Source organism: Amphibalanus amphitrite, unplaced genomic scaffold (genome assembly GCF_019059575.1).
Source record: "Amphibalanus amphitrite isolate SeventyFive unplaced genomic scaffold, NRLGWU_Aamphi_draft 000828F_arrow, whole genome shotgun sequence".
Taxonomy (NCBI): Eukaryota; Metazoa; Arthropoda; class Thecostraca; order Balanomorpha; family Balanidae; genus Amphibalanus; species Amphibalanus amphitrite.
This window is the reverse complement of record NW_024882322.1, coordinates 1-25,809: the sequence shown is the minus strand read 5'-3', so window position 1 is coordinate 25,809 and position 25,809 is coordinate 1. Positions and strand designations below refer to the sequence as shown.

General features: G+C 52.4%; 2 protein-coding genes across 6 annotated transcripts; one reads left to right on the top strand and one right to left on the bottom strand.

Moving 5' to 3' along the window:
• Window positions 1-150: 150 nt before the first annotated feature.
• On the top strand, window positions 151-17,155 carry LOC122366753 (condensin complex subunit 2-like). 2 transcript variants are annotated; one of them, XM_043339304.1, is made up of 14 exons: window positions 174-364; window positions 1,766-1,970; window positions 2,203-2,439; window positions 3,747-3,929; window positions 4,178-4,436; window positions 4,823-4,958; window positions 5,536-5,594; window positions 6,994-7,086; window positions 7,528-7,740; window positions 8,065-8,272; window positions 12,933-13,083; window positions 15,102-15,251; window positions 15,751-15,858; window positions 16,143-17,155. In XM_043339304.1, exons 2-14 carry the CDS (start codon window positions 1,797-1,799, stop codon window positions 16,380-16,382), a joined length of 2,211 nt encoding a protein of 736 aa, XP_043195239.1. In that variant the 5' UTR covers window positions 174-364; window positions 1,766-1,796; the 3' UTR covers window positions 16,383-17,155. The 2 variants fall into 2 exon arrangements, with proteins under 2 accessions (XP_043195240.1, XP_043195239.1); XM_043339305.1 differs by lacking the exon at window positions 6,994-7,086 and having other exon boundaries at window positions 151-364.
• On the bottom strand, window positions 16,702-23,801 carry LOC122366754 (ubiquitin thioesterase ZRANB1-like). Of its 4 annotated transcripts, none has more exons than XM_043339306.1 (10): window positions 23,538-23,638; window positions 22,172-22,228; window positions 21,154-21,991; window positions 20,901-21,000; window positions 20,390-20,589; window positions 19,822-20,092; window positions 19,175-19,416; window positions 18,308-18,436; window positions 17,779-18,028; window positions 16,702-17,443 (listed from the first exon to the last, which is right to left on the bottom strand). In XM_043339306.1, exons 3-10 carry the CDS (start codon window positions 21,866-21,868, stop codon window positions 17,359-17,361), a joined length of 1,992 nt encoding a protein of 663 aa, XP_043195241.1. In that variant the 5' UTR covers window positions 21,869-21,991; window positions 22,172-22,228; window positions 23,538-23,638; the 3' UTR covers window positions 16,702-17,358. The 4 variants fall into 4 exon arrangements, with proteins under 4 accessions (XP_043195241.1, XP_043195244.1, XP_043195243.1 ...); XM_043339309.1 differs by lacking the exon at window positions 23,538-23,638 and adding an exon at window positions 22,960-22,985; XM_043339308.1 differs by lacking the exon at window positions 22,172-22,228 and having other exon boundaries at window positions 23,538-23,801.
• Between the last annotated feature and the right edge of the window lie 2,008 nt (window positions 23,802-25,809).

Genomic DNA, 25,809 nt, shown 5'->3' with positions numbered 1-25,809 from the left:
GGACATAGTTTTGGTCGAAAACTGAAATATGACTGCTGTTCACAGCATGCGATTTGTATACTTTCTAATTAGTGGTCGCTTTCTACTTGATACATTTTTAAAGTTCTTGATTTTGCAACCATTTTGAATCACAATCGTGTTGTCATTCTGGCGCGATATTTCGCACGAATCGCAACGCCTCTGTGTGCGACCGTCACCGTGTATTATAATGATTGAAAACGATATTTAATTTTGGTGTATTGGTGATGCCTATTTGGTATTTGAGCCCAAGGCTGCATATTGAGATTATTAGCAAATAATGATTTCTCTTTTACTTTCTAAGCGGCTTTGAATTGATACTGAATTGGAGTTCAACTTTGAGTTGGTGAGTGTGAATCAGAATGTGGTTGTTATGACATCTTGGGACTTGATGGCCTTTGTATTCATCATGTCTCAGTCTCTGATACATTACATTTTATGATTGTCTATTGCATTTTTATTTTCCGTGACCAATTCATGATGCTGTTTTTGTGTTTACTAAGGTATCGTGATTAAACCATGTCACTGTTTGGCGTTTGCTGTTTGGTGTGCTTTATCAGCATGTTGCTGGTTTTCCTATGTATCAATATGGAATTTCATTGCTAGAATTTTGTGGTTTTTCATTGATGAACTGCACAGATCACACAAATTCAATCAATGAGAAACTTGCTAGCGAATAGCGAGTCTCGATCTGCTGCCTGCCAGCCTGCTGATGAAAAAGGCAACCAAACAGTGGTCATTCTAAAATGTGTGATGTAAGGGCATTGGTTATAATTTTTGTGATTGTAGGAGACAGGAAGATGACCTAGGTGCTTTGTACTTTCAAGGTTTATATTGTTTACCTATATTGTCTACCTATCATTTTATATGTATTAATGTATGTATGTATGTATTGACTTCAAAAGCCTTCCACATATGGCATGGCGATTACAGCTTATAACATACCTACTGTTCCACTAAGTTATGACCTTCGTAATATTTGGCTATTAACTTATTAAGTGAAAATTACTTTTCGATCTAACTTGTGTGGCGTGGTTGCAGAGAACAAATGCACTGCATTACCCTGCATAAATCTGATTGGTAATCTGCTCAGCCTTCACCAGAAACAACCTTTAAATTTGCACCACAGACTTTAGGGTCTCACACTTTCACTGAGTTTGAAATTGCTGATGCAGCTCATCCATTTACTGAGTGAACAGCTGCTCAATGCTCATATCTGCCTTCTGTCTGGTGGTTCCCCCAGATTCTAATATCAAACTATCTTAGGAAGTGCAGCACCACTGCCATAGCTCAGCATTGCAATGCAGTTAGGCCTACACTGCTTCATCCAAAATCTATAATTTTTACCCATGTGTATTCGTGCAAGCTGCAACACACCGAGCTATTTTGTGGATCACTAATAAACATCCAGCCCAACCTCTGACCTCATTCATAATAGATAGGTATGTGATGGTGGCATACTTTTCAGAATGACCGGAGATAGGTTTGTAATCTGCATCTATTATACACTTGCCTCTACCTCTGATGACATTTTTTTCACAAATTGATGTGGAAATCCAACCCAAAGCTCCTAAACTCCATCCTTAGTTCTGTTCCTAGTTTCACTCTCATCTCCAGCGGAAACAATCTCAGAATTGTATGACCATCACTTTTCATTCTACAGGTCTGATGCATCTACCCTCCACCGCCCCCTCACTGCAGGCTCACGGACCTGATACATCCACCTTCCACCGCCCCCTCACCGCAGGCTCACGGACCAGTCCTGAGAGTCGGCAGCGATGGGCACGGACGTGGCATCGGAGCCGCGCCGCCGGAGCGCGCTCTTCACGTCGCCGGCGATGCGGCGCAGCCTGTCGGCGGCGGCGGCCGGCTCGGCGGGCAAACGGTCGCCGCAGGGCCGGCGCAGCAGCCGCGGCGCCGCGCCGGAGGTGGAGCCCTTCGACATTCCGCAGGTACGACGGCGCGAGGAGGGAGGAGAAACTGAGCCAGGAATTAGCTCTTTTTGATGATATTTTTAGCTCAGTTGAGCAAAGCTGATTATTTACCTGAAGCTTGTATCCTACCCAGTAAAGTTTATGCTAGGAAATTACTTCTAAACTGAGTCGTGCTTTTTGCCATCTTTGACCTCTCCCGTTGTCTGTCCCGTCAATCGTCTCTGACCATTACCCGGCCTCCCCTGTGCAGCACGATGAGGAGGCGGAGCGGCGCCAGGAGCAGCAGCAGCAGGCGGCCGCCGACCGGCGCCGCTCGCTGCCCGGCATCGCCGGCCTCAGCCACGGCCAGCTGGCGGCCCACTATGCCAGCTGCGTCAAACTCAGCGCCGAAAACAAAATCAACACCAAGAACGCCTTCAGCCTGCAGCTCATCGACTGCATGGCACAGATGATGCGACAGAAGAAGTCGGACCTGGATAACTTTCAGGTAAGGAGGGAGACTGTGGATAGTGGGCAGGGCGGAGGCCGCGACTTAACCCTCGCCCATGTAGGGGGGGGGGGGGTTGGTGCAACCCCCCCCCCTGAGGTTTTTCGGAAATAGTGCAAAAACGGCGGCGCGCAGCGCCGCCAAATTTTGGGTACCTTATGGGGCAAACCTTGCGCATCTTTTGATAAAAAAAATTTGACCGGGTCATGTCAGGTCACGGAGTTATGACGTCACAAAGGGAACAGCCTCCGGCCGGATTTTCACAAACTGAGTGCCAACGCCCGAGGTTTCCTGCCGGTGGTACGGACATCGGTTGATGGATCGTGATGAAACTTCCCATGCATGTTGGGGCAAGTATTGGCTATCATATGGTATAAGAAACTTGACCGGGTCAGGTCAGGTCACGGAGTTATGACGTCACAAGAGGAACAGCGTCCGGTACTATTTTTGAAAAGCGCCCGAACCACTATTTTGCTCATTCTTGTCACCTCAATGGGAATATGCAGCAATATTAGCTTCTATAGGGAGCAAATGGACCTCCCAAATCCAAAAATACAATCAGATTTCAAAAAATTAAATTTTGATTTTTCGAATTTCTGCCGCCGACTGTGACCTTGCCGACTTCCGGCGCTCCCAACGCGCCATTTTTAGAGCTAGGGAAACGAAATACATACCAAACGATAGAGAATTGATCAAGGAACACGATAGTGAAGGTTTCAAGTCGATATCTCCCACCGTTTTGCCGCAATCGCCGCGGAAAGTTGAAAAAAGTCTATTTTTCCGAAAATTTGACCTTTGACCGGTCAAAAGTAGGTCAAATGTTGACCTAGGACCAAAAAATATACCACCAATCGCGAGATCTCGGCGAGAGCAATCCGTTGGTCTTTTCCGCTAAGCTCTACGACGCTCCGTTTTCAAACGCCAAGGGGGGGGGTCGCACCAACCCCCCCCCCTGCATGGGCGAAGGTGGCAGATCGCCGTTTACGGGCGAGGGTTAAAGTGACTGGCATCCTGTCATCTAGAAACGGGGCTATGTCAAAACGTAGCGATATGTTTGGACTTGACAACTGATCGCCAGATCGAATGATCTCCGTATCTACACCGTCATTTTCAAACTGGAGCACGTGAACTGCAATTTCTTTTTAATTACTGAACTTGTCAGCATCTTAATATTCTGTCAATGCAGTGTTGAATGAATTGCGTTTCTGCATTCTGCCGAGGAAAGCGTACGATCGCTAGACACTCAGTTCCATCCTTCCCCATACTCCCCTTCGACCCGCCTCTGACCCGCGTCACCGCCGTGCCAGGTGGCCAGCTACACCCTGGATGCCTCGGCCAAGATCTACGGCTACCGCGTGGAGGCGCTGCACGGGGAGACGCTGCGCATGGCCGGCGGGCTGGGCCGAGCCGACGGAAAACCCAAGGAGGACGGCGACGCGCCGGCCGGGGACGACGGGGCCGCGCCCGGCGCCGACAAACGACGCAGAAAGGTGAGGGGTGCGGCGTGTTTGGGCTGCAGGGTGTGAGATATTCTATTGGGGATGACTTATGTGGTGAGCTTGTAATGCCTCGATTCGAATAGGTACTGTTTTCACTCGATGGATTTCGCTGATGTTAAAGTCACCGAAATGTGCCATGTGTGCCCGGTGTATAGCAGACCGCCCGTTCCCGGCGTCTGTGCATTCAGTCTCAGTCCTTCACCCTGCTCCCTCTGACACCCCCCCCCCCCCTCCATCAGACGCGTCGTATGGCCACGGTGCGCAGTAACCTGGCGGCGATCACGGGCCGGTCGGGCGGCGCGGCGGCCGTCGCCGGCGCCGGCCGGACGCCCTGGGCAGCCGCCGAGGACGGCCGACCCGGCTGCGCCGCCTTCCTCAGCCTGCTCTGGACCCGGGACGACGGCCAGGAGCTGATGGTGGACGGCGAGGGTCGTCCGGCCGCCGCCACCGCCGCGCCGGAGCCGCCCGAGCAGCAGCCGCCCGCCGTCACCGTGCCCGGTGGGTGCCGGGGGCGGGCGCAGACGGTCTCTATGACAATTTCGTGGGGCTAACTTCGTATGCTGTTTACTTATGGATAACTGTGCGGGAGATTCGTCGGTATAGTTCATCAGTTTTGAGTAGGCTTCCATGGCTTATTCGCACACGGAATCGCCACATTTTCCAAACGATGATCCTCTTGCGGGTTCTTGTAAATAATCTGCGGTCCTATCCTATCATAATTGAATATGTAAGAGCTATCTATTATGTTCCTAATCTCTATCCGGTTTCCACTAACAGATAATTGCTTTTATTCGTCACTGTCCACCCACAGCCTGTCGCCATGGCGTCTCCGACCTCCATTTTGCGTTGTATATGACCTCTGACGGTTTGGCCATGCCCGACAGCGGCGGAGGAGCGGGTGCTGTGCCCGCCCCTGGAGAGGTTCTCCTTCACCTCTTGGAGCGTGGATCAGGAGCAGGATAACGAGCGGATGGAGATGCCGCCGCCGCCCGCGCCGCCGCCAGCCGACCCTCGACACAGGTGCGGGACAGTCATGGAGCAAGGGTTAGGGCGCAGTCATGCAGTTAGGGCGCTGAGTCGTCGCTTACGTGAAATTACTGCTATAACTCTCCACATAGCTGATGTTTGTATACTTCGGTGTTTTAGTCGGTATGTTCTGAGAAATGCTCGTCATGACCGCTCATAGCTTCCCTTTCTTTTCTTCCTCTTCCTGTATTTTTGTTCTGGTAATTTCTCCTGTTCTGTCATTAGCGCCAGAAGTGAGGCCAGTCTCCACTCAGTTGCGGTAGGCCGCAGCTGCCGCCCACATGTCGCTGTGGCAGTATTCCCGCCGTTGGTACCGGCGCTACATCTGAGCTCTGTCTCTCGGACCGTCCGCGCAGTGCTGTCATTCACCGCTGGCAGTCTCAAGCTTCGCTAATAGCTGCTGACGGAATTACCAGTGGCGAGATATGGACAGTTTTGCTGGATGCTTTAGCTCACTGTGAAACTTTGTTTTCGCGGTTTACTTGGTATTCGTTTTCGGCATGGTAACGAACTGTTCGGTAGTCCACGTCTGAATGCTGAATTGACCGCTGCTGTTTTGTATCGGTTTCAGGTTCGATATGAACGCCCCGCCGCACAGCCCCATAGCCGAGGAGGATCCCATGTTTGGAGGTAAGTAACCGATGGCGCTGGCCCCGTAGGGATAGGTCCGTATCAGAGGAAACACAGACATGCTAGTTTTGGGTGTTGGAACGAGACATTGCTAATCGACACACAGGATGTAATCAACGTTATGATGTTGCACATGCCTACGACATTTGATGTTGTATTTTATGACTGATTCAGCTATGTAACAAATTGATTGGTATATTTTGCGGCACCATGGCGGTGCCGTCATCAACAAGTCATCGGTCGTTGGGTCACTAGGCACGGTTGAGCGAGTACCTAAGAAAAGAGCCATTTTCTGATACAGGGCACAATAACAGAACTGGGCTCATTTTAGTTATTTTCCACTCTGAGTTGGTCATTCTAAGTCCGTCCGTGGTCGCCCACGGTCCTGTCTTCACAGCTCTGTGTCAACACTTGTGTCAACAGTTGTGTCAACGGTTCCGTGCCGTGCACAATACACCTCATTCCTGCCCGCCCACTGCCGCGCCCCGGCTGACCCATAACGGGCGGCGTCGGCTGTCGATACTGAGTAACGCCGTCACGGCCGGCCGCGTGACGCATTGGTCGGCCGGTGGCCGGTGCGACCCGTGTGCGGCCCCGTTACGGTCTGACGACGATGCAGGCGACCGGCGCTCGATGGAGGGACAGATCGAGGGACAGACGAACGGCCCGATATACAGAACGACGGACGGGACGGGACGGGACGGGATGGGATGGGATGGGATGGGATGGGATGGGATGGGATGGGATGGGACGGGACGGGACGGGACGGGACGGGACGGGACGGGACGGGACGGGAGGAGACGGGACGGGCGGATATACAGAACGACGTACGGTTGGACGGGACGGGACGGGAGGAGACGGACGGCCCGATATACAGAACGACGGACGAGACGGACGGGCGGATATAATGACGGACGGACGGACGGATAGACGAGCAGACAGCTGGACGAGCAAGCCGTTAAATGTTTTAACAGGCGGACATTTTAGTGCAATCGGAGTGAGCAGGTGACCCTGCGAACAGCAAAGAACCAAGGAGGTTGGCTGGCGGCGAGTGTCGGCTCACAGTGGCTGTGGCCGGGCTTCACAATGTCTCATACGGAGACCGAATAGGCAATATCGTGAGAAGGTGCCGTACTATACACCACCGGGCGATAACAATCATCGTTTGGTCGCGCCCCTGCCGGTCTGTAGTGGGTGCGTGTGACCCATATTACCTGCGGGTGGGGAGGGGTCACAATAATCGACAGTGTGGGTCACTGTAAGACAGATTGGGGATGGTCATGCCCAGTCACGAACGCACCAGACGACATTGATTGTTCCCTGTGACAAACTGTCTGATCGAGCCCGGACGGCCGTGGGTGCCGACCTGCCGCCGTCCGTGACGTGTTGTTTTTAGCAGCGCCGGGTCGGTCATTGCTGCTCGGAACGGTGCCAGACACGAACCGCAATCAGCACTGCGGAGTTGGTGACTGGCTTTGCGTGGGAAACTCAGGTTTGGTGGCGCGATACGGAGAAAAGTGTATGATAATGATGTGCAGCGTGCTGTATCAGTTTAAAGTACTGCAGCTGGCAGTTGTCACATAAGGCTCTCGCACCTTGCGAGGTCACTGACCTTGTGGTCGACTCACTAATGTTTCTCTTGAAAATGAGCTGTTTGCGTGCCTATTCCTTTGCCTGGCACGCCTGAAAACAGCAGACACGATTTGGACCACTTCTTGCCACCGCTTTTCTCGACTCAGACAAATATTACGCTTCGCCTCCGCTCCTTTCAATGCCTCTTTTCTCACTTCGCTGTCCAGTATCCACTAATAACAATATCCTGACTACCTCCCCGGCTGTTAATTCTATGCTGACTTCATTCCGTTCACTGATTCACTCCTTTCCTCCGTCAGGGATGGATGACGGATTCTCTAACCCTCCCCTCCTCCATCAGGGATGGATGACGACTGCGATGACGGCGCCGACGGCGGCGGCGGCGGCGACACGCTGGTGACGGTCGGCGGCGCCGGCTGCCGGCCCGCCGAGCGGCCCACCCTCGTCAGCATGGTGTCCGCGGTGCCGCAGGAGTACAGCTACTTTGACCAGCCGCGCCTGCTGGCCTGGGCCGGACCGCGGCACTGGAAGCCGCGTCTGCCCGCCGGAGCCGGTGAGAGTTGAATGAGGGCTATGCTGGGAGAGGGCACGGATGGGTGGCTGGGATGCAATGTTCTTTGTGTACTATTTTATATGTTGACATCTCTATGGCGTGTCATTGGTGCAATTTAATGAGCTTCACCAGACACCAGTTAAGTGTTAATTTTCGGTCGATTAAACTCTAACGGATACATTCACTCACACGCTTACGCACTCGTTAACATTAGCCCACATCTATTGCCGGGAATACTTTTAGATATAGTCTGTAGTTTTGAGTCCGGTCGCCTCTATTCAGTGCCTCCCCTTGTCTGACCGTCCCTGCCGTGTGCCCCTGCAGCGCGGCCAACCGCTCCCGCCGAGCCGGGCCGCCGCCGCCGGCGCAAAGAGATCGAGCCGTTCGACTACGACGTGGAGGTGGACTGGAAGGCGGCCTTTGCCGTGCCCAAGAAGGCCACCCAGCTCAAACAGGCCACCATGAAAAAATGGAGTGACGAGAAGACCACGCTGCCCGAGGACCTGCACTACGACGTGGCCAGCCTCTTCAAGTGAGTTAGAGTGAGGAAGAGGGGGGCGGCGTGCCTGTTCAAGTGTGTTGGAGTGAAGGAGAGGGGCTTAGATTTTGAGGCCAGCCTGTTTAAAGAGCAAGTTAGGGTGAAAGCGAACTAGAGGTCATCATTGACTGGATGCAACGTCATTGAGGAAATGTTCACTGCATTCGATGTCTGTTGCCGCTTTGCGTTGATTCAACATGAACATTCATAGTTCCATTCGGATAACGAATTTCAAACCGATGAAGATGTATACGCAGATTTATTTTTCCCGTAACTACAGTCAGTTTTCCGTATTTGGAGAAGACTGCAAATGCTCGCTGAAGTCGGAACGGCGTAGTGGTTGTGTTTACCGATCATTTTTACGCAGTGATGGATTAATCAGAACTCTTCGCCGTTGCGAAGCTGCGAAACATTATTTGCGTTTAATCTGTTCCATTTCGTTAGAGAGAATCTACTACAGCCTAGAGCGCCAAACAGCTTGTGCGCGCCGACTCGGACTGTCCCGGGAGTTGTGATTGTAATATTTCACAGTCGCTCGTCCTTCTCTAGACTGAACTAATCCCTCGGCTTTCCGCGTCTCCCCGTGCCGCCGATTCGCTCTCGGCTCCCGGGGTCATAAATCTTCGTGCGGTGGGCATTAGAGATGCGGGAAGCTGCGGCGTCAGCCGACTGTTTGGGGCAGGGGTAGCTGTGTGCAAGACCCACCCGGTCGTTTGTCACTCTACATCGCTTTGACGTCCAGGGAGAAACTCGTTACATCGATAACTGTGTGGACTAACAAACAACATTTGCTGTTTAACTGCCACATATCTCATCGCGCGTGGTGCAAAAGGAGGACATTGCTGGAAGAGGCAGCTGGTGCAGTTATATATCGTGGAGCGGATGCGGCTACATTGCTCAGCGTATAGGCGAAAATATCAATTTCTATCAATTGCTCTCGATACTCTAGCGGATAAGTAAGGTCATGAGTTTTGTTCCGCCCCGCGTTATTTCAGACATTCCTCGCGCTGTTCCAAACAGACGTCATAGGAGCACCAGGGAGCCGGTGACTTTCCTAAAGCTGAAGTTGTGCGCGTTTCTCTTGATGGAGCTGTTGCTCCGTCTCAGAACCGTCTGCGTGCGCTCCTTCTCAGGTGGGGCCGGCTGGTCGGAGTGACTGTTTCAGCTGCCAGCGGCCGGTCGGTACTGACTCGCACATAGTTCTGCGGCGGGTCGGCGCCGGTTGCCGGCTATCTCCGTACGTAATTAGATTGTGACTTTTGTCGCGCGCCGGGCGGCGGTGGCGAGGTATGGAGTCCCGCCGCGTCGCCGCCCGTTCACTGAGCCGCCCCATTCCGCTGCCAGTGTCGCTCCCCGCTGCGAGTGACGCACGGTCTCGAACGCCCGCGCGGGAGCTGCGGGTCGCGGTGCGATGGGGTGCCGCGAAAGTTTGCTCATCATACCGGCGATAGTCTGAAAACACCCGAGTGAAACGCATTGTGACGGATCTGCGACGAATTCAGGTGAAGGGGGTTACATAGGTGAGGAACGTAATTCTGGAATAATAATTACCGGCTCATGCGGCGGTGTGTTCGACTCGTAAAGAGAGTAAAGAAGTATAATTTCTTGTAAAGAGGATCGATGTCTGATGCTGTTAACATTCTGTTCCGAAATGGGAAATTCCAAATATTTGGTTGTGAAGCCCACAATTTAGAAGACAACAAATGGCATGGCCCTGTGTCTCGTAGTTTGTTACCATTCTGACAGCAGGGAGTGTCGTGCCCGTAGTGTCGTGCCTGTAGCCCGTGCCAGTGTCGACATGAAAACATGAATGTCTTATCTTTAGAGATCGTACCATCGACCGTCTCGGATTACCGCATTTGCTCACAGGACACGGAAATGGGCTCATTACTGTAGCTCGCTGGGGTCTGACATTGAAGGAGTAGCTGCTCAAAGCTTACTTATTCGTGACGGTATTGTGGGGGATCCACTCGGTCACGGTACGGGACGAATGTCTTTCTTCAGACCGATCGGCAATACACCGTCACCGGGCTTGATATCGTCAGACTTTGAGTAGATTCCGGTGGCATGGTTGCATACGATTGCGTCCGATGGATTGCATCATTACATTTGTCAGCTGCTCTTCTGTGGTTGATTCTCATGGCTTTCGCTGTTGCAATATGCGGAATCGGTTGCAGTCGTTGCCCTGGGTGCCCCAGCGGATATATTTTAGAGCAAACTATCGGAAGTGGCGCGTTGGCGTCTACCTGCCTCACGTCGGCGTTATTTCACGGATCTTTGTCTGGTTGGAGATGAGCTAAGCTCCTCTATCAGCGTTCTGCCGTTTGGACTGATCTACGGCCGCGCTGAAAATGTCGACCTCTCCGGCCGCGCCCCCGGGGGGGCTCCTCGGGCGCGGAGAGGGCCGCCGTCGGCCACCGTCTCTCCTAGTGTCTCCGAGTGTCTCCGGTGTCTCCTTGGGGACTCTCCGTCGAACCACTTATTGACACGGCTGTCTTGTCGGTCCGACTGGCGCACTGAAGGGTTTTCAGTCGTCACATTCAGCCGCCGAGTCGGCTAAATACACACGGCTGCCGCCGGGCCGGTCCGTGCGCGGCGCTCGGCTCCCACGCCGGCCGGCCGCCCACGGGCCGCCGCCTCCCGGCGTCATTCTGTCGACTGATCGGGCCGATTGGACCGGATGGATTCAGCCGGCCCACGGCGGGGGGGGGGGGGGCTGATTCTCAGTCGGGAGGGGGAGGGGTGAACTGGCCGGCGGCGGCCCGACTGTTCCCCCGACCGACACCGGACGCCGCCCGCCGACTCAGCTGGTTTTGTCACATTTGGCGACATCCGCGGCCATCGGGGCACAATTCGGAGCGCCCCGTCCGGATGGAATCGTCTCTGGTGGCGCAGCGGCTGTGAACGAGAGATGACGACGCCCGGGGTGGTGGAGAGGTCCCAGGGGGCTGGTCCACATCCTCTGGCAGCTTTACACACCCTTCTTCGCCGTTCGTAGCCAATTTGAAGAGTTGTCGGCAGGCTGTTTCTCTGTCGGAGATGATGTGCGCATATGCGTTTTCGGAACAGACTTTTGCCGAGTATCTGTTTGGCACGCCAAGATAAACTTGATTTGTTTTTTTTTTTTTAAGCGAATGCAGGTGCCGACGAGGGATGCATTGGATTGGCGCACGGTTACACCCGTTCTCTAATAAACCTCGCATCTCACTTGCTGTACCATGTCGACAGACCCGTCTGGTATTCAGGTGTGCACGGGATCATCGCTTCTAGGAGAAGCTACAATGCGATGACCCGGGAAGCGTGAATTCAAGAGCAATATGAACGCTGGCGTGGCCAACTCCGGGTCTCAGCCGGCCGCTCAGCGTTTCAGGCTTTGACATCCGTCTACAGAGCCGAAACGAAGCCGTTTTTATGCCATTCAGTATAACGAGTTATAGGTGGTATGTAACAGTTTTTAAAGCTGTGACGGACGAGGAAAAAATATTGGACAAGGATATGTCCAATAGTAAGGATGCGTCCAATAGGCTCAATAGCTGCTATCAATGGGGTGGGTCAGATTATTGCTTTCCTTGCCAGAAAACCGTACACCTTTCTGAAACTACGGCTGTTGAGTGTGATGCATTATTTCACTAGTTCCGTGGTCGGATATGCATCTATTTGAAGTCTGCTGGGGCCTGCGTTGTGGCCTTTTTTTCCCAAGGCGGCCGATTCCATCTTTCATCTGTTGACTCTGTGTGCGTTCGCATCACAATTCTCGATTTATGCCACTTTCCCCGGGGCGTTACATGTTGAGTAGGCTCTTCTTTTTTATTCGTATTTCGTTCTACCTTGATCTACTTTCGACCTCGATATAAAGTCTATGGATCTACATATCAAACTCGGAGTGTTGCATGTTTGGTGGAGGAAGATGCCGGCCGTACGTCCATCCTCACTCCGCAACTCTCCATTTAACTGGTCATGTAATGGTATTGATGTTTTCCTGGACATTATCATTGGTGATGTCTTCTACTGATCAGAGTTGATGCAAATAATTTTTATTTATGCTTTATGGACATTTTAAGGGGCGAAAGATGAAGTTCATCTTAATTTCCAAATGTGATCATGTTGAGCCAGCTACAGACTACCTTCCATTGGTGCCCTGGGCGACCGGCCTGCTTCGTCAGATATCATCGCTCCTGACCGGACGAATAGCCCCGCGATCGACCGTAAAGCCATTCGCTGACTCTCTGGGGCGCGGTCCGTATTCGCTTCAAAGTTACGGCGTTCATGATACACTTGTTTGGCAACTTTGTGCCTCGTTTAAAAGCCGAACACCCCCACCTTAACACGCCAAGTGGGAGGGTAGGGTATTTTCACAGGTGGTCTGCTGATTTCGGCGGACCGCGGGGAAGCTTTATTTTTTATATTTCAGCGAAACCGTTTTGTTGATGTATGGAATGTCACTATCCATGGGTGTAACGTGTGAACTCAGACAAAATGGTGTGAACAATATATTCTCTGGGTGAGATATTTGAACGCTATATTGTTGTGTGAGCATCAGGGCAGTCACAATCGTGACCACAGTCTCATCCGTCGATAATGACTCGCGATCTTTCAATTGATCTTTGTACAGAGTTCACTCACACCCATCGCCCTTCCTCCCGCTCGTTGGCAGGTTATTCCTGCGCCCGGACATGCGTATCGTACGGGACCTGGCGGCGGCTGCCGACTCCCAGTCTCAGGTGGACCTGGATGGCAGCGTGGCCGACTACGACTACGATAACGACAGGGATACGGCCGACTACTGTCCCGATGTACCGCTCAGTGTGAGTTATACAGATACAGGGGGAGTGAGACAGAGACACGGCAGACGTCTGTCCCGATGTGCCGCTCAGTGTGAGTTATACAGATACAGGGGGAGTGAGACAGGGACACGTCCGACTACTGTCCCGACGTGCCGCTCAGTGTGAGTTATTCGAGGGGAATCAGACAGGGGAATTAGGCAGGGGTACGGCCGACTACTGTCCCGACGTACCGCTCAGTGTGAGTTATACAGAGGAGAGTTAGATAGGGGGAGTTAGACAGGGATACGGCCGACTACTGTCCCGATGTGCCGCTCAGTGTGAGTTATTCGAGGGGAATCAGACAGGGGAATTAGGCAGGGGTACGGCCGACTACTGTCCCGATGTGCCGCTCAGTGTGAGTTATTCGAGGGGAATCAGACAGGGGAATTAGGCAGGGGTACGGCCGACTACTGTCCCGATGTGCCGCTCAGTGTGAGTTATTCGAGGGGAATCAGACAGGGGAATTAGGCAGGGGTACGGCCGACTACTGTCCCGACGTACCGCTCAGTGTGAGTTATACAGAGGAGAGTTAGATAGGGGGAGTTAGACAGGGATACGGCCGACTACTGTCCCGATGTGCCGCTCAGTGTGAGTTATTCGAGGGGAATCAGACAGGGGAATTAGGCAGGGGTACGGCCGACTACTGTCCCGATGTGCCGCTCAGTGTGAGTTATTCGAGGGGAATCAGACAGGGGAATTAGGCAGGGGTACGGCCGACTACTGTCCCGATGTGCCGCTCAGTGTGAGTTATTCGAGGGGAATCAGACAGGGGAATTAGGCAGGGGTACGGCCGACTACTGTCCCGATGTGCCGCTCAGTGTGAGTTATTCGAGGGGAATCAGACAGGGGAATTAGGCAGGGGTACGGCCGACTACTGTCCCGATGTGCCGCTCAGTGTGAGTTATTCGAGGGGAATCAGACAGGGGAATTAGGCAGGGGTACGGCCGACTACTGTCCCGATGTGCCGCTCAGTGTGAGTTATTCGAGGGGAATCAGACAGGGGAATTAGGCAGGGGTACGGCCGACTACTGTCCCGATGTGCCGCTCAGTGTGAGTTATTCGAGGGGAATCAGACAGGGGAATTAGGCAGGGGTACGGCCGACTACTGTCCCGATGTGCCGCTCAGTGTGAGTTATTCGAGGGGAATCAGACAGGGGAATTAGGCAGGGGTACGGCCGACTACTGTCCCGACGTACCGCTCAGTGTGAGTTATACAGAGGAGAGTTAGATAGGGGGAGTTAGACAGGGATACGGCCGACTACTGTCCCGACGTACCGCTCAGTGTGAGTTATACAGGGGGAGTTAGACAGGGATACGGCCGACTACTGTCCCGATGTGCCGCTCAGTGTGAGTTATACAGGGGGAGTTAGACAGGGATACGGCCGACTACTGTCCCGATGTGCCGCTCAGTGTGAGTTATACAGGGGGAGTTAGACAGGGATACGGCCGACTACTGTCCCGATGTGCCGCTCAGTGTGAGTTATACAGAGGAGAGTTAGATAGGGGGAGTTAGACAGGGATACGGCCGACTACTGTCCGGATGTGCCGCTCAGTGTGAGTTATACAGGGGGAGTTAGGCAGGGACACGGCCGACTACTGTCCCGATGTGCCGCTCAGTGTGAGTTATACAGGGGGAGTTAGACAGGGATACGGCCGACTACTGTCCCGATGTGCCGCTCAGTGTGAGTTAGACAGGGGGAGTTAGGCAGGGACACGGCAGACGTCTGTCCGAACTCGCCGCTCAGTGTGAGTTAAATGTGTATTATCGCTAATGCGAAGTGTAGACTCGGCGCTTGCAAGGTGCAAAGTTATAACATTAATGTCGAAAGTCTTATCTAAAGTTGTACAAACAATAAACACCATTAACACGGTTGGGCATCTAGTACTCAAGGGAACACAATCTTCATAGTTTGTCAGTCTTTTTCAGCCATCGCCCCGATGCTCACCCAACCCTCAGTCGTGTCGTGCCCCACCGTCTGACCGCACTGCTTCATTTCCAGGAGGGCTGCGACGACTACGACCAGGAGGCGACGTTCCTGCCGTCGGGCGGCGCGTGTGACGCCAGTGAGCTGCTCTCGTCCACACAGGTGGTACTGGACACACCGGGCGGACTGCTCATCGGGGACAACCTCGTGCAGGCGCCGAAAAAGGTGGGCTAATGAGCCTGCGGTCCGCAATGTTGGGAAGGATGGGAATGGGGGTGTAGTCAGGACGATGGTGATCCGCTAGCTCGATTATTTGAAGGTAGGATCGATACGTTAACCTAGCTGGACGCAATGGTAAACTTGATTGTTTCTTTGAAACCAGATTTTTGTGTGGATTCTTCCTAACTTTGACATAATTACTCTTACAGGATATCCTGTATGCGTTTTTCATTACACTGAAACGCATCCTATTGTCTTAATAGTTTTCGGTGTGTTCGGTGGTTAATTTTCGAGCGACAAGAATGTCTGTAACTTGCGCCCGATATTTTCGCCGTCCCATGACCGCTAGTTATTTCTGTTCTGCGCCGGACCAGAGTGTCCGTCTATCACAATCCATCTCTCCTCACCTGATAGCCTTATTTCGTGTTCGATTTCGCCGCTGTTCGCTCCGGCGGACCCGCGCCTCGTTCGGACCGCGTTGATCGGTCGCTGTTCTGTGTCTCAGGTGGAGAGGATCCTCATTCCGTACGCTCGGACGGCCAAGAAGATGGACATGCGGAAGCTGAAGGCGGCCATGTGGGAGATCCTGGCGGACAGAGGAAATGACGACAAGGTGGGTGCTTTGTCGGTGGACTGAGGCTCGTAATGGTTTTGACCGATACGATGCAGGATGGGTTACAACGCAGCCAAGCGTGGATATATTGTAGTTATAAGGTGTGATCATTGAGAAATGAAAATCTTCATTGACATGGCTCAGCTCAACTCAAATCAACGAGAAATGAAAATGTGGTGCGTCATGCGTGCCCCTGTTTCTGTGTAGCCTTTAGATGTCTGCTCCATTGCATATAAGACCACTCGTAGAGGCGCCCGTGTCACCGCTTCCCCGCTGTCCCGCAGGAGAACGCCACCACTCCGTCCCGTAGCGTGCTGAAGGAGGCGGTGATGCCGCCCGGGCGCGACTACAGCTTCCGAGAGCTGTACCACCGTCTGCCCAGCCACATGTCGACCAAGATGGCGGATAACCTGAGCGTGGCGCTGGCGTTCACCGCTCTGCTGCACACGGCCAACGAGAGGTGTCTGAGGATCACCGGCACGCGCCGGATGGAGGACTTCTTCATAGCGCAGGACACGCCGTGAGAGAGTCGGCCAGTGTCGGGTGGAGTTTCGGGAGGAGTTGCGTTGTAAGTTACGGTCGGGGTGGGGGTGGGGGGTTCCGATGTGTGAACGGGAGATGCGAGATGGGTGGATGTACAAAGGGAGATGGTTAGGTTCGTATGTATAAGCGAATGTCTGTATTGTAAGTTGTCGGTAGTGTAGCATACCGTACTGGGTTTTCGGTCGGTGGTGTCGCTACACGGCCTCTCGCCGAGCAGTGCCTGTCTGTCGTCGAGTGTCCGCTCTCCAAATGTACAGTCTTCCATCTCCAGCCGGCCCGGCGGACGGACACAGACCGATCGACACGGTGTTCAGTTATATTATCCCCGCGACCGCGGCCGCCGGGGCATCATTGACAGTGAGGCCGTAAGACGGCGCTAGCGTTCACACTCATCATCACACTCATATTCAGATTCCCCGACCCCTGGTTTTTGTTGGGTCGGCGTTTGTATGCACTAACAAGCAACAGACCTTTTAACACGATGGGCGCGCCGCAGTAGAGGTTTTAGTCGCGCTCGTGTATCGCAGTATAGTATATATTCTCTCGCTCACTAACCGCTCGACGGTGCGGCGGACGAGTACAGCCTCCGCCAGGGAAAGACGCTGCGTGTACAGTGCTGGCGTGTCCTCCTTCCGCGTCTCTGCTTTGTCCATCACCGACGGGCCGCCCTACCCACCGTTGGCCGTTCGTTTTCGCCTCACGGCATTCCAGCGGGCCTCAGACCGACCCCCGGCGAATACACGAGCTGCCCGTAGCGACTGTGTTTTGGCGGCCGGCGCCGGCCGGACAAATAGGCAGGAATTCATATAACATCCCAGCGGGTGGGTTTCTGGCGCGCGCCGGGCCACTCTCTCTCCGTCAGGTACTAGTCTGGCTAGGGGCGGTGGCGCCGGCGGGCGCGCTGACTACGGAAATATCACTGGACTATAGGCGTGACAGCCGGCGGCGGGCGGGAGGTCACTCGCCCTCCGACTCGTTATCCGAGCTGGCCTCGTCGGCGGCCGCTGGCAGCTTGGTGGGGAACACCGGCCCCGTCACTGGGCTGTAGGCAAGAGATGGGAGGGGGGGGGCGGTGTCAGAGGTGAGAGGAACACACGGCATACAAACATTTTGTATCGGCAAACAGTCAAAGTTGCAATAGGAGAAAAACAGTTCTCGAGACCCATCTACGCCCTCACAAATGACAAAACCATTAACAATCGGTGAAACCGATTACCATCAGCCTTGATTCATGCTGCTAAATGATCGCGACACCCATGCATGAACGTAACACCCATCCCTTCGACCATCACATTCGCTGGAATCACAGTCAGGAATGAACGACTACAACCGGCCCTCCAGGCCGCCCCCGTCTCACCCCACACCACCAGCTCTCACCACATGCGTCTGTAGTAGTTGAGCCACTCCTGGACCATCTGGGCCACCAGCAGCGGCGGCCGCGGCAGCTGGCACTGAGTCACCAGGCAGCCGCCGTCCGTGACACACACGTCCAGCCACTGGCGGAGCAGGGCCTCCTCTCGGCCGCGCTCCGAGCGCGTCACAAAGTGTACCGGCAGCAGCGCGCCGTCGTGCGTCATCAGCGGGTAGAACACCACGCCGCCCGTCTCCGGACTGTGCAGGTCGGCGCCTGACGGGGGTGAGGGGGGGGGATGAGCCTGCGGTACACCGTGCAGGTTACGGGCTGAATGCAGGCCAGGTAGACACGGATCACGGTAAAATCTACATGCGGAGCGAGCAGGCTACCCACGGACAAACAGACGCGCACCAAGTGATGGGCACGACACTGACCCCACAGTCAGTGTTGGCATTTTCAATTCGATATTTTAATGATTCGGTACACCTTCCCATAACCAACCCCCACATATGGGCTATGACTATCATGCCGGTTAGTCTAGTGAGCCCTCACCTGCCCCTGTGAGGTGCGAGGTCGGCGGCATGGCGGGGATCAGCGCCGAAAAGTGGCCGCGGGTGTAGCCGAGGCAGACGGGCGACTTGGAGCAAAACGAAGAGTCCCACAGCAGCGGCAGGTACACCCCTGGAATGGAGCCGTAGCGTTAGATGAACCTCGTCACGCAGGGTGGGACGAGAAGTAACAAGCCGCCGGTACTGCGTTTAACCAATAGCGGTAGCAAATACACTCCTGGGATGGAGCACAATGTTCCGTTCGTATATTTGTGTCAAAATCTGTGAACAGTAGTTTTGAAGCTGTCCTTTCATTCCCGACCGAAAGCACGAACCACCGATGTAAAACCATCGAAACAGGCTCTCGCGCCACAGTGAATCCATTTCTTCCATTCTCTCCAATCAACAAGTGAACGGAGTCGCGCCTCTGGCCGGATTTGGTATGCGGGTCGGCGCTGCCCAAACCGACAATGTAGCGGTGAGCGCCGCCGCTCCTATCGCACAGAATACAAACGGGGGCCACCTGGGACCCAGCGGTCGGGCCAGCCGCCTGATAGCTGCGGGGATTCAGTCCCAATCCATCCGCACTGAATACGGCGGCGGGCGGATCGCAACACACGCCGGGACGGCTAGTCCGACGAGAGAACGGACGGTTTTTCTGTCAGATTTTGAATCACTGACTGAACCTTCTCAACATCGATAGAAGTTATACAATCCCTCAGTGAACACCGAAACAAGACATTGACAGACAAAATAATGGTGCGGGGATATGTGACTTAATAGATATATAATTGTTTGTAGGGGATTCAGTGGTAAGTACAGCAGCCCTAACAATCTTATACATCCTGTCACTTCACACCAGCTGACTCACCTTCGAACCTGGCGTAGCCGAGCGGCTCACCGCGGAAGCTCTTGACATATTTGACTCCGTAGACGATGATGGGCCGGCGGATGATGTGCGCCAGCGTCCACACGTGCAGCTGCTCGAGCGGCGTGCCCGGCTTCCCGAGCGCCAGTAGCTGCAGCCAGTCGTGTCGCAGCTGGTCCTCGTCGAGCCGGTACTCGAGCCGCTCCGTCTGCTGCAGCTCGTACTCGTACCAGCGCGGGTAGAAACTAAAGGACGGCGGGGGGGGGGGGGGGGTCAGAGACCGGCGGCTTGTACTCGGTCAGATAATGGTTTTCGGTATACATTGAGAGAGAACACCCGCAAATACGACTCGTAGCGCATGGTACACTTATTTGACAGTAGGTTACTGTATAAAATGTCCTGTTTATTGCAGGTCCTGACCTCTAACGTTCGTTCAGGAAACTCAAGGTACCGACAGACTAAAAAAAAGCTTAACGACTCCGCAAGCCAGAAATACGTCATAGCCACAAAGCAGCCTGATTATGTCCACTACATCCTGAAGAGGCCGTGGACATTTCTCACATACTCCTTCTTAACCTGTGAGCTAGCAAAACCACCCTTCCCCAAGACACGGACCCCAGCTCCAGCCCCGGGTCACGTCCTCCACTTACGCGCTGGCGGCCTCGTGCAGGCTGTCGAACAGTGCGCGGCGCAGCGTGTTCTCCCTATCGAACACGCCCCAGGTAGTCTGTAGTACCGAGTCGAGCAGACAGTCGCCGGCGGTGCGGTTCCACAGCGCGTACAGCCGGCTGCCGAGCCGCTCCGTCACGTCCAGGTTCCAGTTGATGATGGGCGCGTCGGCCTCGAGCTCCTTCTGCGCCTCCTTGTCGAGCAGCTCCTCGAACAGCTGCTGCTGCACCATGTCCGGCAGCTCGTCCAGGTCTGACGGTCGGAAAGATAGGGGTGGAGGTGCGTGAAAATCACTGGCTGATTGTGGCTAACAGAAAACTATGTGGGAGAGCCGACAGGTCGAGGACGATAACCATTCGTAAACGGATCATTCGAGCAGGTAGACTTGACCAAGGACATTTCCATACGAGCATACACAGATCGTAACAGCGTTGATATGTTCATATCTAACATTTCTTTTTCGTAATACCTACGTCACCAATTGATAAGACACATTGTCCCCGAAAAATACAGAGCAGTTTCGACTGATTTCCGCGGCAGTTGACCCACCTGCAGGCAGTGAGAACCACGTCATGTCGGTCATGAAGTAGCAGGGGAAGGCGACCTTCTTCTGTCTTAGGGTGGTAGCCACCGAGCGCCGGACGGCCTGCGCTACGTCCGGCGCCACCAGCGAGGGCACCCGCTTCACTCCCGAGCCGGCGCCCTCCATCCGAGAGAGCACCGTAGACAGAATCGTGTCCTGGCAGAACCTGATGGAACGACACATGGAGTTAATGGAGATGCATGTCAGGGATGAACAAATGAATGTTACGTGATAGGTCTAGTTGGAAAAAAAAGCTTAATCGGTACAGATGAGTGCTAGACAAGAAATAGCAGAAACGTACCGTCAAACAAAAATCTGATTTGCACCGAAGTTAATAATTAGCTTCAACACGCTCATCGCTGTCTGACCCTCAATGATACTCGATGATCGACAAACAATAGGGAAGTACCACGCCAGAGTTCCAATCAAAATCCCTATTCCAGTGCTGTCGATTGCAGTGAAGCATCCCTGACTGACCTGATGGCCAGGTGGACTAGCGTGAGGCCCACGTCGAACACGGCCGGCCGATTTAGCAGTGCCACCTCTGCCTTACTGAGCTGGCGGGCCGGGTCACCGCCTGCGGAGACGCAACGAACGGTTATCACACGTGTAAAGGATGGCTCGATTGTTCCGAAATACGCACACATAACGTAATGTCAGTGTCACAGCCCCCAATTTACAAGTAAAACGTCACCAGCCGTCCCACCCACTCCCCGGCCAATCCGCTGACCTGAGGACAGGTAGGCGTCGACGGGCTCCGGGTCGCCGTCGACCGTGGCCAGACAGGCGTTCAGCCACACCCAGTCCGCCTCGCGCTGGCGGCGCCGCAGCTGGCGCAGCCGGCGCTCGTACTCGTAGTTGGAGAGAGGCGGCGAGGCGGCCGCCGCGCCGCCGCCGTCCGAAGGCTCCTCCTCCGCCGGCCGCCACGTCTGGCACATGGCACAGCGCCGCGTGCGCGGGTAGTTCTCGTACGTACACGTCGAGCACACCCACTTGCGTGTGCCGGGCTCGCGCGGCTCGTGGTGGCGCGGCGAGGGGGTCGAGGGCGAGCCGCGGCGCGCCAGGCTCTCCGAGGACGGGGTGCGGATGTGTAGCGGCGCCAGCGCCTCGTGCAGGTTGGCCGCCGTTAGTGGGGAGGCGCGCCGGCGCGGCGAGCGGCACTGCACGCATTTGGCGGCGCGGGGCCAGTTCAGGTAGGTGCACAGCGAGCAGGCCCACTTGCGCGACGCGTCGTCAGCGGTCGGCGAGGCGGGCGGGCTGCCGCCGCTGCCCCCACCGCCGCCGCCGCCGCCGCCGCCGCCGCCGCAGATGTAGATGTCCTGGTCGGCCTCCTCCGAGATCAGGTACACGGGGCGCGGCGCGTAACACATGGTGCACTTTTTGGACGAGGGAAAGTTCTCGTACGTACAGTACTCGCACGGCCATTTGCGCTCGGCCGAGCTCATGGCTGCGGCGGCGACGGCGGCGTGCCGCCCGGACGGCTGCGGGCAGTGCTCGGAAGCAGGCCGCGAGAACGGCAGTGGAGAGCGCAGAAAGACTAATGCATGACACACAGTTGAATTTTATCTCTGAAACAGAAAGGAGGTTTGTCAGTGCTGGTTCAGAACAGATAAAAGGTCACACACCAGCATGCATTAGTTTGCGAATGCAAAGCACATTCACTTGGTAAACCATCTTCAACCAGGCTTATCAGTGAAATGCAGAATGAACAGACCAACAATCCAGGGCCAAATGATGCAGTTACTCACCAGGGCACCAGGTGTCACAAAATTATGGCCAGGTGTACACTTCACACTGTACAGTGTCTGTGGATGGGAATTTAGAAACATTGAACCGTCCAGTTTCATAAAACTGAATAAGTATTTCAAACCTGATTTTTTCAGAGCTAATGCACATTAACTATTGGGGTATGCTTATCTTTGACCTTTCTGAAATTTTGCTAACAGGCACTAGAAGGTCTGGCTGATGTTTCAATGCCTTGCTTAACCTCTTCTGCTGTTGTTAAACAGAAAATAATACAAATGTCTGCTAAACAGAAGACAAACTATTATATCAACTTGATCATTTTATATAAGGTTATGGTCTACATACCTAGAGGTTATCAAATCTCAAGCTTTACATTTTTGTGGATGGCCATGGTCTAATATTTACAAATGATCACATCCAATATAAACTAGGTAAGCATGTACCCAAAATTTACTATATACGAACTATTCCACTCTAAAAGATCACAACCTGCAATCACAGCACAGATCTGAGGCCATACCAAGACACCTCATCAATTTGTGACCTAATTTTTAATTGCTGATCTCAAGCAGCAGCTGGAAAGAAACAGGCAAAATTGTATCATATGATTGATAGAGGAAAGGGTCAAGAGGAGAAAACAGTGATGAATGGAGCTCAGTTACTGATGAAAATGACCTCTAACACACCTGCTCATTTTAAGCTTATATCAGCATTCTGCTCATTTTCCCATATGTGGACTTTGAAGATTACTCTCAGCCATTCCATTGCCAATCATGGGTGAGGCACATACGCTACACGAGTTTTATCGATGAGAAGACCAGAAATGCCAGCAAGCTGGTGGGTGCTGGTAAAAACGGATGCCGGTGAAAACAGGGCGCCGCAGGACATATTATTCACGTGACATTTGGAGCTTCTCCCCCACTGTGGGCCTTCTACATGCTAAACGTCACATGTAAATTTCACGAACCTTGATCAAATCGCCCCAGGTGCCCTGTTTTCACCATCGTCCATAAAAAAGTGGCCGAACCGCACCAATAACAGCAACAAAATCATCATGCACAACAACAAAGAAAACTGCATCTCCAAGTGAAAAAATTGATCTCTTGAAAACCTGCATGCATGCGCAAAGCACATGTACTGGAAGGAAAACCCAAATTCACCCATAAGTGACAAATATAATAGGGAAATTGAGCAAACATCAGTAAACTTTGTAGTCCTAGTGGTAACGAGTGGTAACAACTCAGCAGTGTATATTGATATTAGGGCGACAAATATGACGCTATTATTACTTAAATGGCATATCTAATGAGCAGCAAAGAATTAATATTGAAAAGAGTTTCTGGATAATTGACATATTTTTCAACTCACCCCATCGAGAATCACCATTCCTCGCAAACAGAAAACAAAAATAAAGGAGTTTTTCACGCATGCGCAGATTTCTATTTGCATGCTTTCCATGAAGCCCACCTAAAATACTGCAAAAGTTTATCGACAAGGTATTTCTTAGGTATGATGAGCAAAGTTAGCAATTGAAAATGCAGGATTAACAAAAACGAAGCTGAATACCAAAAAGTAATTTCATATGCATTTTTCTACTTCATCGATGAACTAATGTAGAAAAAATATGCACCTGCATATTGTTTTGCTGACGATACTAAACTGATGCATTATTTTCTCCTACAAATGACGTCTAAACTTTATTAGTTCCTTCATTTGTTTGAAATTGTTATCAATCATTTAATGAAATATTCACAAATATTGCAAAAAATAATATTATTAGTAACTTAATGATAAAGGCAAAAAAGACTAATTCCATATCTTAGTATGCAATTTATATCCAATGTGTTATATTGGGTATTACTTGACCTTGCCATTTCCGTGAAAGTCACCCAAACTCGTGCGGGAGGCGGGGCACTTGGGGGCGTTTGGAAAACAAATATTTTGGTTGTGTATTTGCAACCTTTTCATAAGTAAATCTCAAGATGAGCATCTTTTCAAACGTCCAAACTGCTCCGCCTATTGAGGTTTTTGCACTAACCAGAGCATACAATGCGGATCAGAATCCCAAAAAGGTCAATCTTGGAGTTGGTGGTAAGTTAACCCGCGCCCCAGTGGCGGTCTCGGCCAACTTCGCCCTAGTGAGGGGGGGCATATGTTACCACCCACCTCTAACTCAAAAACTAAGAGGGCTAGAAAGACGCGGTAAAAAGCAGTCGATAGCTCTCAACGCGTACGTTTGAAAGTATTTCGGTCATTTTTCACCTTAGAGCAATATTAGGGTCACCAGAGGTCATCAAAGGTCAAAATTTGCCAATTGTCATTATATTTTTCAGAACACATGCCGCTATCTCAGGAACTATGGTAGCTAGAAAAACGCATGATAAAACAATCGATAGCTTTTGAACTCTTCTTTTGAAAATGTCATTATTAATATTGACCTAAGGTCAACGGTTTAGCCTCCAGAGAGCAAAAACTCCAAAAATAGCTGTTTTTTACGAAAAGTGTTTTTCGCCAATAACTTTCGACTACAAAAAGCCACGACATTTATATTGCCAGAATCGTGTTCCCCTCACCGAGATGCGTCGAATGAACTATAATTTGACCTTGAAAGGTCAACTTGAAAATTTGACCTCAGGTCAAGGTCATGACCTGACCAAAAAAGGTCATGTTGCATATCAGTCGATGCGTCTCAACAAGACAAACACAATGAGACCATCCCCAGCGTTCTATCTCTTTCCAATCGCGAGTTATTGGCAAAAAACTGTTTGTAGCCTCAAATGACCTCGGATGACCTTTCTAGAGGCTATCAGCAAAAATGACACCTTGGTCATCACGAGTGGACTAAATCATTGTGATTCTGAAATATTTGGACTGTTCCTATGCGTACACACGGATCTAGAGGCATTTTCATTTTTCTCCATTGACTTGTAATGGAAAGGTCATGCCACTGACCTGACCTTAGGTCACGGATATAAAAAATCCGAGATATACAAATTGTAGGCACCCATAACAGCATGCAATCCACCAAGTTTCAAACCTTTCTGACAAACACTGCAGGCTGGACATGATTGCAAACTTTTTTTAAGGCTTGGTCTGTTAACTTGACCTGGTGACCTGACCTGACATGACCTGGGGTCAAAAATTTCACACATTGTCCAAATTGATGTACCAAAAGCTACCCCAAGCGGCGCGGCGCTACGCGCCGCGGTTTTTTATTCACATGCAAAAAACGTGACAGGGTGGTAACATATGCCCCCCCCCCCACTGGGGCGAAGGTTAAAATAGTCGCCTAAATTGAGATAAGCATCCTAGGCCCTGTTTTAAGGCGCTGCACTGCAATGCTCTGCATATAAAGGTGTATTGGGTTTCCCTGAAAACATCAACTCGGATGCTTGCAATGCTGGAGCTTCGACCGAGCCAAGTTTGTCTCAAATGCCGCACCAATACGGCTACAGTGCGCTGCAGCGCTCTGCCGTGAAACAGTACCCCGTAAGATTGGTGCAAAGGCGCCCTACCCTAGTTTATTTTCAGTGCATTTTATAAAACATAGAATCAAAGCCTCATAATGCATTGCGACTGCCAAACCAGTGATTTGGATTGGGAATGCTTAGAAGTTTAATTTCAAGTATTTCACTAACAT

Excerpts from the sequence above, each read along its gene's own strand:
- LOC122366754 (XM_043339308.1), bottom strand. The coding sequence starts at position 21,868 with ATGAGCTCGGCCGAGCGCAAATGGCCGTGCGAGTACTGTACGTACGAG. Across the intron at positions 18,437-19,174 it reads CGGCTACGCCAGGTTCGAAG|GGGTGTACCTGCCGCTGCTG; the intron begins GTGAGTCAGCTG and ends GCTCCATTCCAG. Across the intron at positions 17,444-17,778 it reads AACTACTACAGACGCATGTG|CCCAGTGACGGGGCCGGTGT; the intron begins GTGAGAGCTGGT and ends TCTTGCCTACAG.
- LOC122366753 (XM_043339304.1), top strand. The coding sequence starts at position 1,797 with ATGGGCACGGACGTGGCATCGGAGCCGCGCCGCCGGAGCGCGCTCTTC. Across the intron at positions 7,087-7,527 it reads GCTTTGCGTGGGAAACTCAG|GGATGGATGACGACTGCGAT; the intron begins GTTTGGTGGCGC and ends CTCCTCCATCAG. Across the intron at positions 8,273-12,932 it reads GACGTGGCCAGCCTCTTCAA|GTTATTCCTGCGCCCGGACA; the intron begins GTGAGTTAGAGT and ends GCTCGTTGGCAG.